General features: G+C 45.8%; 1 protein-coding gene across 1 annotated transcript; it reads left to right on the top strand.

The window, feature by feature from the left end:
• The first annotated feature begins 1,168 nt into the window (after window positions 1-1,168).
• On the top strand, window positions 1,169-14,967 carry LOC129841950 (NACHT, LRR and PYD domains-containing protein 3-like). Its single transcript, XM_055910317.1, has 7 exons — window positions 1,169-1,668; window positions 1,921-2,005; window positions 2,135-2,363; window positions 2,740-4,537; window positions 5,302-5,475; window positions 13,427-13,640; window positions 14,433-14,967. The coding sequence occupies exons 1-7, from the start codon at window positions 1,601-1,603 to the stop codon at window positions 14,952-14,954; spliced, it is 3,090 nt and encodes a 1,029-aa protein (XP_055766292.1). The 5' UTR covers window positions 1,169-1,600; the 3' UTR covers window positions 14,955-14,967.
• The last annotated feature ends 654 nt before the right edge of the window (window positions 14,968-15,621 follow it).

The following is a 15,621-nucleotide window of genomic DNA, read 5'->3' as shown; positions in this document are numbered from 1 at the left end:
TCGGTAAGTTAGCTAGCTACGAAACCAGCAGCATCCTAGTTACCATAGCTACTACTACATCATCACCGGCTGCCTGCATTTCTTGTGGACCGATGGAGCTCCCCGGTTGTTTCTTCCACCTGTTAAATCCTGTGGAGGGCTTCTCCCTCTCTCGTTGACAGATGCTGGCTACCTCTGTCCGGTTCTCCTCTCTTCACTAGATGAACGGTAACTTTAGTGTTTAACCCCTCTGTGTCCAAGGACCAATCTTTTGAATATTATTTTCAGGGCGCCTCAATAGCAGGTATTGAACACCGGGTAAATAATCACTAGTCAGAGCCTCAACCTCAGTATACATTCATTTAAAAAACATCTTAATATCTGATATTGCGAGTAAACAACCTCGGAATAGAAAAGACAAGAGTGCGTCTTCCAGCCCACCAATAAATGACATAATTCAACCCTCCCGGTTAGTAAATTTACCTCAACATGCCCCCGGAGAAGGCAGAGTAACGACACCAGCCTTTTAGCGGGGCTGACTACAACGCTCGCGTCGCTAAATTAATTTCGTTATTAAAAATGAAACACTGCTCGCGCCGCCAACGAGCGTCTAGAAGTCAGTTCTATTTGTGACGCAATTCGCGCTGCATCTCCTCATTGGTTTATAGAAGCAGGTACCCACGTGCCATCTCCTCATTGGTTTATAGAAGCAGGTACCCACGTGCCATCTCCTCATTGGTTTATAGCAGCAGGTACCCACGTGCCATCTCCTCATTGGTTTATAGATGCAGGTATCCACGTGCCATCTCCTCATTGGTTTATAGAAGCAGGTACCCACGTGCCATCTCCTCATTGGTTTATAGAAGCAGGTACCCACGTGCCATCTCCTCATTGGTTTATAGCAGCAGGTACCCACGTGCCATCTCCTCATTGGTTTATAGAAGCAGGTACCCACGTGCCATCTCCTCATTGGTTTATAGAAGCAGGTACCCACATGCCATCTCCTCATTGGTTTATAGAAGCAGGTACCCACGTGCCATCTCCTCATTGGTTTATAGAAGCAGGTACCCACGTGCCATCTCCTCATTGGTTTATAGAAGCAGGTACCCACGTGCCATCTCCTCATTGGTTTGTAGAAGCAGGTACCCATGTGCCATCTCCTCATTGGCTTATAGAAGCAGGTACCCACGTGCCATCTCCTCATTGGTTTGTAGAAGCAGGTACCCACGTGCCATCTCCTCATTGGTTTATAGAAGCAGGTACCCACGTGCCATCTCCTCATTGGCTTATAGAAGCAGGTACCCACGTGCCATCTCCTCATTGGTTTATAGAAGCAGGTACCCACGTGCCATCTCCTCATTGGCTTATAGAAGCAGGTACCCACGTGTCATCTCCTCATTTAGCAAAAAAACATAACTTAACATAAACATAACTTCTTTAAAGAATAAAAGCTAATTTACGAACATTTCTGAAAATGGATATATAGCTTTTTGGAATGAAACTCTTCTTATGTTTCCCCATCTGAGCTCAGAGTAGATGAGAGATGTAATGTTTGTCTCTGTTGTGTTGAAGTCCAATCAATCAGGAGAGACCAGCCTCCCCTGTACCCAGCTGTGTGTCCATGAAGAGTGACAAGTCTATGGATCGTCCTATATCCTTTAGAGAGGGAGACTTTTCTACTGAACAAAGGTAAGAAGAACTCATGGGTCATGGTCAGTGAGTTAAACAACACTGTCTCCAGTCATTTCTCCTCTCCCATTTTCCATTTATTGTTGTTGTTTTCATAATCCATAGGCTAATAATTTTGTCCATTTTCATAGTCCAAAAACATTATTAAACAAACACAACATTCCCTTCGTGTGTGTGTGTGTGTGTGTGTGTGTGTGTGTGTGTGTGTGTGCTCCCTGGATGAGGAGATGTAATCTCATGTTTTGTCCACAGAAACCAACAGGAGAGATCAGAGTCAGAGATTCTCAGTGGTCAGTCTTCCCAGAGTCATCAAACAGACCTGGCCTCCATATTCAGTGTATGTGGTCCTGTTATGTACATTTGTTTTTGTTTACCTCAAATAAAGTTGATCTGTCAATCATTAATTAATGTGTTGATGAGAAAGCATTTTGTCTCTTGCTTAACTTATTTACTTTATTTATTTCAGTTGCTTGAAGAGAAAATTATGACATTTGTGAAGAACGAGCTGAAGATGTTCAAGAGGATTCTTAGTCCAGAACTCCCAGAAGGCTTTGAGAGTCAGAAGCAGGATAAGGAAGTGGTGGATGCTGAAGATGAGAAGCAGGAGAGCAGTGCCAGAGAGGGGGCTCTGAAGATCACATTGCACGTCCTGAGGAAAATGAACCAGAAGGAGCTTGCTGACACACTGGAGAAATGTCAGATCTGTCTGCCTCATGTTGAATGCTGTTTTATAACATTTAAAAGCTGTAGCTCAAGTACAGCTAAAGTAGCTGTGTAACTCAATGATATTGTAACAGCCTTAACACAACACCTAGTGACCTCATCAAGTAGCAGCAGGGATGTGTTGTGGTGATTAATTTAGAGAGAGAGAGACAACATTAATAATACCATCAATAATACCAATAATAATATAATCAGTCACACCAGTCTGTAATGCATTAAGAAAACATTTACACATTTATACAGTCAGTTAAGAGAATAAATTATTATAATGTAAAACTTTATAACAGTCCTACAATACTGTAGGCATTAAAACAGACGTAATATTAATATCCTCTGTGTTATTTCTAGATTCAGATGAGCTTGCTGTGATTTGCCAACGTGAACTCAAATCTAATCTAAAGAAGAAGTTTCAATGTGTATTTGAGGGGATCGCTAAACAAGGAAACCCAACACTTCTCAATAAGATCTACACAGAGCTCTACATCACAGAGGGTGGAACAGGAGAGGTCAATAATGAACATGAGCTGAGACAGATTGAGACAACAACTAGGAAACAAGCAAGACCAGAGACTGCAATCAAATGTAACGACATCTTCACACCTTTAACTGGACAAGACAAACCTATCAGAACTGTACTGACAAAGGGAGTCGCTGGCATTGGAAAAACAGTCTCTGTGCAGAAGTTCATTCTGGACTGGGTTGAAGGAAAAGCAAATCAGGATGTCCAATTTGTATTTTCATTCCCTTTCCGGGAGCTGAATTTGATGAAAAAGGACAAACACACTTTCATTGAACTTCTCAATCACTTTTCAATGGAAACCAAACAATCAAGAATCTCCAACTACGAAAAGTACAAAGTTCTGTTCATCTTTGATGGTCTGGATGAGTGCCGACTGCCCCTAGACTTCCAGAAGAACAAGATCTGTTGGGACGTCACAGAGTCAATCTCAGTGGATGTTCTGCTGACAAACCTCATCAAGGGAAATCTGCTTCCCTCTGCTCTCCTCTGGATAACTACCCGACCTGCAGCAGCCAATAAGATCCCTTCAGGGTGTGTTGACCAGGTGACAGAGGTACGAGGGTTCAATGACCCACAGAAGGAGGAGTACTTCAGGAAGAGATTCAGTGATGAGGACCTGGCCAGCAGAATCATCTCACACATAAAGATATCAAGGAGCCTCCACATCATGTGCCACATTCCAGTCTTCTGTTGGATTTCTGCAACAGTCCTTGAACACATGCTGAAACATAAGAGAGAAGAGATGCCCAAGACTCTGACTGAGATGTACACACACCTTGTGGTGTTTCATACCAAACAGAAGAATGAAAAGTATATTGGGAAAGAAGAGACAGGTCCACACTTGAATAATGAGAGCATTCTGTCACTGGGAAAACTGGCTTTTCAACAGCTTGTGAAGGGCAATCTGATTTTCTATAAAAAAGACCTGAAAGAGGCTGGCATTGATGTCAATGAAGCCTCAGTGTACTCAGGATTGTGCACACAGCTCTTTAAAGAGGAATGTGGGCTGTACCAGGACAAGGTGTACTGCTTTGTTCATCTGAGCATTCAGGAGTTTCTGGCTGCTGTATATGTGTTCCTCTCATTCATCAACAACAATGAGAATCTAATGGACAAACCTCAATCAAAGTCCAGGAAACTTTCTTCGCTGTTCAGAGACAAGTCTAAAGTTACTGTCTACAAGAGTGCTGTGGATAAAGCCTTACAAAGTGAGACAGGAAACCTTGACCTTTTCCTCCGCTTCCTTCTGGGCCTCTCACTGGAGTCCAATCAGAAGCACTTACAAGGTCTACTGACAAAGACAAGAAGCAGCTCAAAGAGCCATGAAGAAACAGTGAAGTACATCAAGGAGAAGATCAGGGAGAATCCCTCTCCAGAGAGGTGCATCAATCTGTTCCACTGTCTGAATGAACTGAATGACCATTCTCTAGTGGAGGAGATCCAAAGCTACCTGAGATCAGGAAGTCTCTCAGAAGACGAACTGTCACCTGCACAGTGGTCAGCTCTGGTCTTTGTGTTGCTGACTTCAGAAAAGGAGCTGGATGTGTTTGACCTGAAGAAATACTCCAGATCAGAGGAAGGTCTTCTGAGGCTGATGCCAGTGGTCAAAGCCTCCAGAGCTGCTCTGTGAGTAAATAAAAATGACATATAAGAACTAATCATCAGGAAGCATTATCCAGTTTAGAGAAAATGATGTATATAATTTTATGTTGAAAAACATATTGAATCAATGCATTGATGTTTACATTAGTATAACAAAATGACCATACAGTTCTAGAAGACAGAAGATTAATTTTTATGTGTAACGGTCCTGACCTGTTTTATGTTGTTTTTGTATGTGTTTTGTTCAGGGCATGTGTTTTGGGTGGGCAGTCTATGTTATCTGTTTCTATGTTGGTTTTGGTTGCCTGGTATGGCTCTTAATTAGAGGCAGGTGTTTTGCGTTCTCCTCTAATTAAGAGTCATATTTAGGTAGGGTGTTCTCACTGTTTGTTTGTGGGTGATTGTCTCCTGTGTCGTCGAATGTATGTACCATACGGGACTGTTTGGCTGTTCGTTTATTTTGATGTCGTCTGTTTCCTGTCCGTGAGTTTACGTTTAGTTATGTAAGTTTATGTTCAGGTTTCGTCAACGTCGTTTTCTTGTTTTGTAAATTTGAAAGTGTTTTGTTTCGTGTTGCCATCGTCGTTGTAAATAAAAAGATGGCTTATTTCCCGAATGCTGCATTTTGGTCTGATGATCCTTCTCTCCTCTCCTCGTCCGAGGATGAGGAGAGCGACAGCCCTTACATTATGTTTGGGAGAATTAACTAAATGCATCTGCCATTGTCCTTCTACACTACTGGTGTTAAATTAACAGTGTTTGTGAAGTCATGATGATCTCTTTGTCAGGTTGTCAGGCTGTGGAGTCACAGAGGAAGGCTGTGCTTCTCTGGTCTCAGCTCTGAGGTCAAACCCCTCACACCTGAGAGAGCTGGATCTGAGTAACAATGACCTGAAGGATTCAGGAGTGAAGCTGCTCTCTGCTGGACTGGGGAATCTCCATTGTAAACTGGAGACTCTGAGGTCAGTATTCCTGTAGTTGGTCAACAAGTGATAACTGTTCACCAGATCCACATGTGTTTACCAGACACACATAGTCCACACCATATGTGTTTGGACAGTGAAGCTTACAGTTTTAAATTTGGTGCTATGCTCCAGCATTTTGGATTTGAGATATGTTTCATATTAGGTGACAGTACAGAATGTCACCTTTTATTTGAGAGGATTCATATATGTGTCACGTTCCTGACCTATTTATGTTAGTTGTTATGTGTGTTAGTTGGTCAGGACGTGAGGTTGGGTGGGCATTCTATGTTTTCTGTTTCTGTGTTGGTTTTGGGTCGCCTGGTATGGCTCTTAATTAGAGGCAGGTGTTTGGCGTTCCTCTAATTAAGAGTCATATTTAGGTAGGCGTTGTCACAGTGTTCGTTGTGGGTGATTGTCTTCCGTGTTTGTGTTATGTCTGCACCATACGGAACTGTATTCGGTTTGTTCGGTTTATGTAGTCTGTTTTCCATTCGTGCGTTCTTCGTGTTTATGTATGTTCTCATGTTTAGGTCAGTCTACGTCGTTTGTTATTTTGTATCATTTCAAGTGTAGTTCGTGTTCGTTTTTCCGTCTTGTCATTAAATTCATTATGTGTTCAAACTTCGCTGCGCCTTGGTTCAATCCCTGCTCCTCTTCGGATGAAGAAGAGGAGGACAGCCTTTACAGAATCACCCACCACTCCAGAGCCAAGCAGCGGAGTCAACGGAGAAAGGGACAGGAAAAGAAGGAGCAATGGACATGGGACGATGTATTGGACGGAAAGGGTTGCTACACTTGGGAGGAGATCCTGGCTGGTAGGGATCGCCTCCCATGGGAACAGCTGGAGGCACTGAGGAGAGCAGAGGCTACCGGAGAGAGGAACCGGAGCTATGAGGGAACGCGTCTGGCACGGAAGCCAAAAAAGCCCGTAAGTAATTCCCAAAAATTCTTGGGGGGGGGGCTAGGAGGTAGTGGGCCAAGGGCAGGTAGGAGACCTGCGCCCACTTCCCAGGCTTACCGTGGAGAGCGGGAGTACGGGCAGGCGCCGTGTTACGCAGTAGAGCGCACGGTGTCTCCTGTACGAGTGCATAGCCCAGTGCGGGTTATTCCACCTCCCCGCACTGGTAGGGCTAGATTGGGTATTGAGCCAGGTGTCATGAGGCCGGCTCAACGCGTCTGGTCTCCTCGGGCCGGCATACATGGCACCTGCCTTACGCATGGTTTCCCCGGTTCGCCTACATAGCCCGGTGCGGGTTATTCCACCTCCCCGCGCTGGTCGGGCAACCGGGAGTATTCAACCAGGTAAGGTTGGGCAAGCTCAATGCTCAAGAGTGCCAGTACGCCTGCACAGTCCGGTATTTCCGGCACCACCTCCCCGCCCCAGCCTAGTACCTACAGTGTATACACTACGCACTAGGCTACCAGTGCGTATCCTGAGCCCTGTTCCTCCTCCACGCACTCTCCCTGTAGTGCGTGTATCTAGCCCGGTGCCTCCAGTTCCGGCACCACGCACTAAGCCACCTGTGCGTCTCCAGAGCCCTGAACACACTGTATCTTCTCCCCCTACTAATCCTGATGTGCTTGTCCTCAGCCCGGTGTCACCAGTGCCGGTACCTCGCATCAGGGATAGAGTGGGCTTTGAGAGTACAGTGTGCCCTGTCCCTGCTCCCCGCACTAGTAGGAAGGTGCTTGTCATTAGCACGGTGCCTCCAGTTCCCGGCACCACGCACCAGGTCTACAGTGCATCGTATCCGGCCAGAGCCATCCGTCTCCCCAGCGCCATCTGAGCCATCCGTCTCCCCAGCGCCATCTGAGCCATCCGTCTCCCCAGCGCCATCTGAGCCATCCGTCTCCCCAGCGCCATCTGAGCCATCCGTCTCCCCAGCGCCATCTGAGCCATCCGTCTCCCCAGCGCCGTCTGAGCCATCCGTCTGCCATGAGCCTGCAAAGCCGCCCGTCTGCCATGAGCCTGCAAAGCCGCCCGTCTGCCATGAGCCTACAGAGCCATCCGCCAGACAGGAGCCGCTAGAGCCGTCAGCCAGACAGGAGCCGCTAGAGCCGTCAGCCAGACAGGATCTGCCAGAGCCGCCAACCAGACAGGATCTGCCAGAGCCGCCAACCAGACAGGATCTGCCAGAGCCGCCAACCAGACAGGATCTGCCAGAGCCGCCAACCAGACAGGATCTGCCAGAGCCGCCAACCAGACAGGATCTGCCAGAGCTGCCAGCGAGCCATGAGCAGCCAGAGCCGTCAGAGAGCCATGAGCAGCCAGAGCCGTCAGAGAGCCATGAGCAGCCAGAGCCGTCAGAGAGCCATGAGCAGCCAGAGCCGTCAGAGAGCCATGAGCAGCCAGAGCCGTCAGAGCGCCATGAGCAGCCAGAGCCGTCAGAGCGCCATGAGCAGCCAGAGCCGTCAGAGCGCCATGAGCGTCGAGAGCCGTCAGCCTGCCATGAGCGTCGAGAGCCGTCAGCCTGCCATGAGCGTCGAGAGCCGTCAGCCTGCCATGAGCGTCGAGAGCCGTCAGCCTGCCATGAGCGTCGAGAGCCGTCAGCCTGCCATGAGCGTCGAGAGCCGTCAGCCAGCCATGAGCGTCGAGAGTCGTCAGTCAGCCATGAGCTGCCCTTCAGCCTGAAACGGCTAGATACCCAGAACTGCCCATCAGTCCAGAGCTGTCTCTCTGTCCGGAGCTGCCTTTCAGTCCGGAGTTGCCCCTCTATCCTGATCTCCCTCTCTATCTTAATCTACCTCTATATTCTTATCTATCCCTCTGTCTTGATTTATCTCTCTGTCCCGGTGTTGTCCTTATTAGTGAGGTTATTAAGAGGATTTTGTGGGGGTAAAAGGAGGGTGGACATTCTTAGAGGGAGGAAGCTAGGATGGATTATGGTGGGGTGGGGACCTCGCCCGGAGCCTGAGCCACCACCGTGGTTAGATGCCCACCCAGACCCTCCCCTAGACTTTGTGCTGGTGCGTCCGGAGTTCGCACCTTGTGGGGGGGGTAATGTCACGTTCCTGACCTATTTATGTTAGTTGTTATGTGTGTTAGTTGGTCAGGACGTGAGGTTGGGTGGGCATTCTATGTTTTCTGTTTCTGTGTTGGTTTTGGGTCGCCTGGTATGGCTCTTAATTAGAGGCAGGTGTTTGGCGTTCCTCTAATTAAGAGTCATATTTAGGTAGGCGTTGTCACAGTGTTCGTTGTGGGTGATTGTCTTCCGTGTTTGTGTTATGTCTGCACCATACGGAACTGTATTCGGTTTGTTCGGTTTATGTAGTCTGTTTTCCATTCGTGCGTTCTTCGTGTTTATGTCTGTTCTCATGTTTAGGTCAGTCTACGTCGTTTGTTATTTTGTATCATTTCAAGTGTAGTTCGTGTTCGTTTTTCCGTCTTGTCATTAAATTCATTATGTGTTCAAACTTCGCTGCGCCTTGGTTCAATCCCTGCTCCTCTTCGGATGAAGAAGAGGACAGCCTTTACAATATGGTTATCTTTTAGAAATGAAAGCACTTTATGTATGTACAGTGGCTTGCAAAACTTTTCACCCCCCCTTGGCATTTTTCCTATTTTGTTGCCTAAAAACCTGTAATTAAAATAGATGTTTTGGGGGTTTGTATCAGTTGATTTACACAACATGTCTACCACTTTGAAGATGCAAAATATCTTTTATTGTTAAACAACCGATAAATTATAAGAACAGAGATCTTGAGCATAACTATTCACCTCCCAAAGTCAATACTTTGTAGAGACGCCTTTTACAGCAAGTACAGCTGCACGTCTCTTGGGGTTTGTCTCTATAAGCTTGGCACATCTAGCCACTGGGATGTTAGACCATTTTTCAAGGCAAAACTGCTCCAGCTCCTTCAAGTTGGATGGGCTCCGCTGGTGTACTGCAATCTGTAAGTCATTCCACAGATTCTCAATTGGATTGAGGTCTATGCTTTGACTTGACCATTACAAGACATTTACATTTTCCCCCTTAAACCACTCGGGTGTTGCTTTAGCAGTCTCAAAATCTCTGGAAGACTGAAACAGGTTTCCCTCAAGAATTTCCCTGTATTTAACGCCATCCATCATTCCTTCAATTCTAACCAGTTTCCCAGTCCCTGCCAATGAAAAACATCCCCACAGCATGATGCTGCCACCACCATGCTTCACTGTGGGGATGGTGTTCTCGGGGTGATGAGAGGTGTTGGGTCTGCGCCAGGCATAGCGTTTCCCTTGATGGCCATAAAGCTCAATTTTAGTATCATCTGACCAGAGTACCTTCTTCCATATGTTTGGGGAGTCTCCCACGTGCCTTTTGGCGAACGCCAAACGTGTTTGCTTATTATTATTTTTAAAGCAATGTATTTCTTTCTGGCCACACTTCTGTAAAGCCCAGCTCTGTGGAGTGTACGGCTTAAAGTGGTCCTATGGACAGATACTCCAATCTCTGCTGTGGAGCTTTGCAACTCCTTCAGGGTTATCTTTGGTCTCTTTGTTGCCTCTCTGATTAATGCCCTCCTTGCCTGGTTCATGAGTTTTGGTGGGTGGCCTTCTCTTGGCAGGTTTGTTGTGGTGCCATATTCTTTCCATTTTTTAATAATGGATTTAATGGTGCACTGTGGGACTTTCAAAGTTTCGGATATTTTTTTATAACCCAACCCTGATCTGTACTTCTCCTCAACTTTGTCCCTGACCTGTTTGGAGAGCTCCTTGGTCTTCATGGTGCCGCTTGCTTGGTGGTGTCCCTTGCTTAGTGGAGTTGTAGACTCTGGGGCCTTGCAGAGCAGGTGTATATACACTGAGATCATGTGACAGATCATGTGACACTTAGATTGCACACAGGTGGACTTTATTTAACTAATTATGTGACTTCTGAAGGTAATTGGTTGCACCAGATATTATTTAGGGGCTTCATAGCAAAGGGGGTGAATACATATGCACGCACCACTTTTCTGTTTTTATTTAATTTTTTAAAGAATTATTATATATTTTTTTCTCTTGACCAATTTGGACTATTTTGTGTCTGTCCATTACATGAAATGAATGAATCTGAGATTAAATCCAAATATAATCTATTTAAATGACATGTAATGCAACAAAATAGTTAAAACACCAAGGGTGATGAATACCTCTGCAAGGCACCGTAGTCTACCATTTGAAGAAGCAGAAGGATTGCTTTATCCTATCCTAGGTATTCCTTGAAGAGGTGGGGTTTCAGGTGTCTCCGGAAGGTGGTGATTGACTCCGCTGTCCTGGCGTCGTGAGGGAGTTTGTTCCACCATTGGGGTGCCAGAGCAGCGAACAGTTTTGACTGGGCTGAGCGGGAACTGTACTTCCTCAGTGGTAGGGAGGCGAGCCGGCCAGAGGTGGATGAACGCAGTGCCCTTGTTTGGGGTAGGGCCTGATCAGAGCCTGAAGGTACTGAGGTGCCGTTCCGTTCACAGCTCCGTAGGCAAGCACCATGGTCTTGTAGCGGATGCGAGCTTCAACTGGAAGCCAGTGGAGAGAGCGGAGGAGCGGGGTGACGTGAGAGAACTTGGGAAGGTTGAACACCAGACGGGCTGCGGCGTTCTGGATGAGTTGTAGGGGTTTAATGGCACAGGCAGGGAGCCCAGCCAACAGCGAGTTGCAGTAATCCAGACGGGAGATGACAAGTGCCTGGATTAGGACCTGCGCCGCTTCCTGTGTGAGGCAGGGTCGTACTCTGCGGATGTTGTAGAGCATGAACCTACAGGAACGGGCCACCGCCTTGATGTTAGTTGAGAACGACAGGGTGTTGTCCTGTTATTGGTAATGGTGAGAGGTTAGCATGTTTTGTTGTAGCCTCTGTTATTGGTAATGGTGAGAGGTTAGCATGTTTTGTTGTAGCCTCTGTTATTGGTAATGGTGAGAGGTTAGCATGTTTTGTTGTAGCCTCTGTTATTGGTAATGGTGAGAGGTTAGCATGTTTTGACTGCAAGAGGTCCGGACAACAGGCCCTCAGATTTGACACCCTGAACTCTGTCTGAGAAGTAGTTGGTGAACCAGGCGAGGCAATCATTTGAAAAACCAAGGCTGTTGAGTCTGCCAATAAGAATGTGGTGATTTGACAGAGTCGAAAGCCTTGGCCAGGTCGATGAATACGGCTGCACAGTAATGTCTCTTATCGATGGCGGTTATGATATCGTTTAGGACCTTGAGCGTGGCTGAGGTGCACCCATGACCAGCTCTGAAACCAGATTGCATAGCGGATAAGGTACGGTGAGATTCGAAGTGGTCGGTAATCTGTTTATTAACTTGGCGAAGACCTTAGAATGGCAGGGCAGGATAGTAATAGGTCTGTAGCAGTTTGGGTCTAGAGTGTCTCCCCCTTTGAAGACCTTAGAAAGGCAGGGCAGGATAGTAATAGGTCTGTAGCAGTTTGGGTCTCGAGTGTCTCCCCCTTTGAAGAGGGGGCTTTCAAATCTTTGGGAATCTCAGATGATACGAAAGAGAGGTTGAACAGGCTAGTAATTGTGGTTGCTACAATTTCAGCAGATAATTTTAGAAAGAGAGGGTCCAGATTGTCTCGCCCGGCTGATTTGTAGGGGTCCAGATTTTGCAGTTCTTTAAGAACATCAGCTATTTGGATTTGGGTGAAGGAGAAATAGGGGAGGCTTGGGAGAGTTGCTGTGGGGAGTGCAGGGCTGTTGACCGGGGTAGGGTTAGCCAGGTGGAAAGCATGGCCAGCCGTAGAAAAATGATTGTTGAAATTCTCAATTATAGTGGATTTATCGTGGTGACAGAGTTTCCTAGCCTCAGTGCAGTGGGCAGCTGGGAGGAGGTGCTCTTATTCTCCATGGACTTTACAGTGTCCCAGAACTTTTTTGAGTTTGTGCTACAGGATGCAAATTTCTGCTTGAAAAAGCTAGCCTTAGCTTTCCTAACTGCCTGTGTATATTTGTTCCTGACTTCCCTGAAAAGTTGCATATCACGGAGACTATTCGATGCTAATGCAGAATGCCACAGGTGAGAGACTTGTTTCTGGAAAGGTGTATTTTTAAAAGTAGAAGCTCGAATTGTTTGGGTACAGACCTGGATAGTAGGACAGAACTCTGCAGGCTGTCTCTACAGTAGATTGCAACTCCACCCCATTTGGCAGTTCTATCTTTAAACAGATTCAGATCTGTTTAATCCAACTCTTAGTTTACTGATTCAGATCTGTTCTAACCAACTCTTAGTGTTATTATTCATTATTTATTCATGATTTGTATTAATCAAGGCATAATCAGGATTAATTTAGTATTGTTTAGAAACGTGTTATCTACTCCCTTAGACAGAAAATTACTCCAGTCATCATCCACAGTTCAGTTACTATTGGGCCAAACACAACCCAAAACACAACCCAAAACAAACTGCAAATGCAACCAATGAGTTTGGAACCAAATACTACACTTTTGACTACTTTAATACACTATAAGTAAATTGATCAGAATATTTTCGACTTCTTCAAATTATCAAAGTATGGGGGGACTAGATACATAAAGTGCTTTCATTTCTAAATGGTGAAACAGATATGTATTAAAATACCCTCAAATAAAAGGTGACATTATATACTGTCACCTCATATGAAGCATTTGATCTGAAATACAAAATGTTGGAGTATAGAAGCACATTTAAAATGTTAGCTTCACTGTCAATATAGATATGGTGTGGACTGTATACTCAATACAATCTAAATCTGATACCTCACTGTCTGTCTTTTGACTGATACTGCTTTTTAAACTGGTCTGGTCAGTCTACTCAAATATTTGTAATATACATTTTTCTATCTGCAGTCAATACTTTGATAATTTGTCATTTCTAATAATGATACATTAATTTCTGAATAGATATGGCAGGTTTCAGGACACTGATGTATCTGAATATGTTAAAAAAAATATACTGCCACTATTTTCACCACCAAAGAATATCAGTGTGAGTTTAATATGATTTGACTCTTTGCAGGCTGTCAGGCTGTCTAGTCACAGAGGAAGGCTGTGCTTCTCTGGTCTCAGCTCTGAGGTCAAACCCCTCACACCTGAGAGAGCTGGACCTGAGCTACAATCACCCAGGAGACTCAGGAGTCAGACTGCTCTCTGCTGGACTGGAGGATCCACACTGCAGACTGGAGAAACTCAAGTATGTAGAGGGTTTATGTCAATGTTCATATCAGACATGTTTGACTTTGTTGTATGTTACTGTGTGTGTGTTTCCTGTGTGTGTGTGTGTGTTTAGGTTTGTGTGCAGTGTGTATGTGTGTGTGTCCAGTGCCCAGTGTGTGTGTGTGTGTGTGTGTGTGTGTGTGTGTGTGTGTGTGTGTGTGTGTGTGTGTGTGTGTGTCCAGTGTGTGTGTGTCCTGTGTGTGTGTGTCCTGTGTGTGTGTGTGTGTGAGCTCAGGTGTATCCCTCAATGACTGTCTGTTCTTCTGCTTACCGCTACAGTGTGGAACATGGTGGAGAGAACACAATGATACCTGGACTTAGAAAATGTGAGTGTTGACTGCTGTGAAGAATATGACTAAGAATAAGTCTTAATTCAAGTTAAGTCAAAGTCAAAGACCACCATCATTACTTACTTGGTCATATTAAATATCAGCTGTAGTTCTACAGAAACAGAAATCAGGGACACCAACGTTTACAAAGAGTTGCTTTGACTGTGTGTGTGTGTGTGTGTGTGTGTGTGTGTGTGTGTGTGTGTGTGTGTGTGTGTGTGTGTGTGTGTGTGTGTGTGTGTGTGTGTGTGTGTGTGTGTGTGTGTGTGTGTGTGTGTGTGTGTGTAATTAATGTGAATAAGTGTGTTTTATATTACCATACAGTATAACATATGATAATTCAACAAGTCTCAAGTTACCTTAACTTCTCCTTTTGATAACTAGAAACATCTACATTAAATGAATTAGTGAAAAGTGAGTTAACACTCTAATGTGAATGATGATGATTTCTAATATTGTGTCTGGTTTCATCCATCAGATGTCTGTGATCTCACACTGGACCTAAACACAGTAAACAGACACCTCTCTCTGTCTGAGGAGAACAGAATGGTGACATGTAGGAGAGAGGAGCAGCCGTATCCTGATCACCCAGAGAGATTTGAGGTCTGGGAACAGGTGCTGTGTAGAGAGGGTCTGACTGGGCGCTGTTACTGGGAGGTAGAGTGGAGTGGGGGGGCTGATATAGGAGTGACATATAAAGGAATCAACAGGAGAGGAAGGGGTGAAGACTGTTGTCTTGGATACAATGACAAGTCCTGGTGTCTGTTCTGCTCTGACAACAGTTACACTGCCAGGCACAATAATAATGACACTACCATAGACGTCCACCCCTCCAGCTCCCACAGAGTAGGAGTGTATCTGGACTGGCCAGCCGGCACTCTGTCCTTCTATAGAGCCTCCTCTGACACACTGACCCACCTGATCACATTCACCTCCACATTCACTGAGCCCCTCTATCCAGGGTTTGGGGTTCATTATGTTGACTCCTCAGTGTCACTGTAAATAACAACCTGACACACACACACACACACACACACACACTGGACAGACACAGACACACACTGGACACACACACACACACACTGGACACACACACACACACACACACACACTGGACACACACACACTGGCACACATACACTGGATACACACACACACACTGGACACACACACACACAGTGGACACACACACAGGACACACACACACACACACAAACACAGGACATATACAGACAACCACACACACTGGACAAACTCACACACACTGGACACGCACACACACATACTGGACACACACGCACACACACTGGACACACACACACACACACTGGACACACACACACACACACTGGACACACACACACAGGACACACACACACTGGACAAACACACACATCCTGGACACACACACACACAAACACACACATACACAAACACAGTCGACACACACACACAGACACTGGACACACACACTCACACTGGACACAAACACTGGACACACACACACACTGGATACACACTGGACAAACTCACACACTGGACACACACACACACTGGACACACACACACACACTGGACACACACACACACTGTACACACATACTGGACAAACACACACAGTATGGACACACACTGGACACACTGGACAAAACACACACTGACACTCAAA

This window comes from Salvelinus fontinalis, unplaced genomic scaffold, assembly GCF_029448725.1.
Source record: "Salvelinus fontinalis isolate EN_2023a unplaced genomic scaffold, ASM2944872v1 scaffold_0004, whole genome shotgun sequence".
NCBI lineage: Eukaryota > Metazoa > Chordata > Actinopteri > Salmoniformes > Salmonidae > Salvelinus > Salvelinus fontinalis.
This window is presented reverse-complemented; position numbering and strand designations above follow the sequence as displayed.

Bases quoted from the DNA above. Each gene is read 5' to 3' on its own strand.
- LOC129841950 (XM_055910317.1), top strand. From the start codon at position 1,601: ATGAAGAGTGACAAGTCTATGGATCGTCCTATATCCTTTAGAGAGGGA. The intron at 1,669-1,920 runs GTAAGAAGAACT...TTTTGTCCACAG, and splicing joins GACTTTTCTACTGAACAAAG to AAACCAACAGGAGAGATCAG. The intron at 4,538-5,301 runs GTGAGTAAATAA...TCTCTTTGTCAG, and splicing joins AAAGCCTCCAGAGCTGCTCT to GTTGTCAGGCTGTGGAGTCA.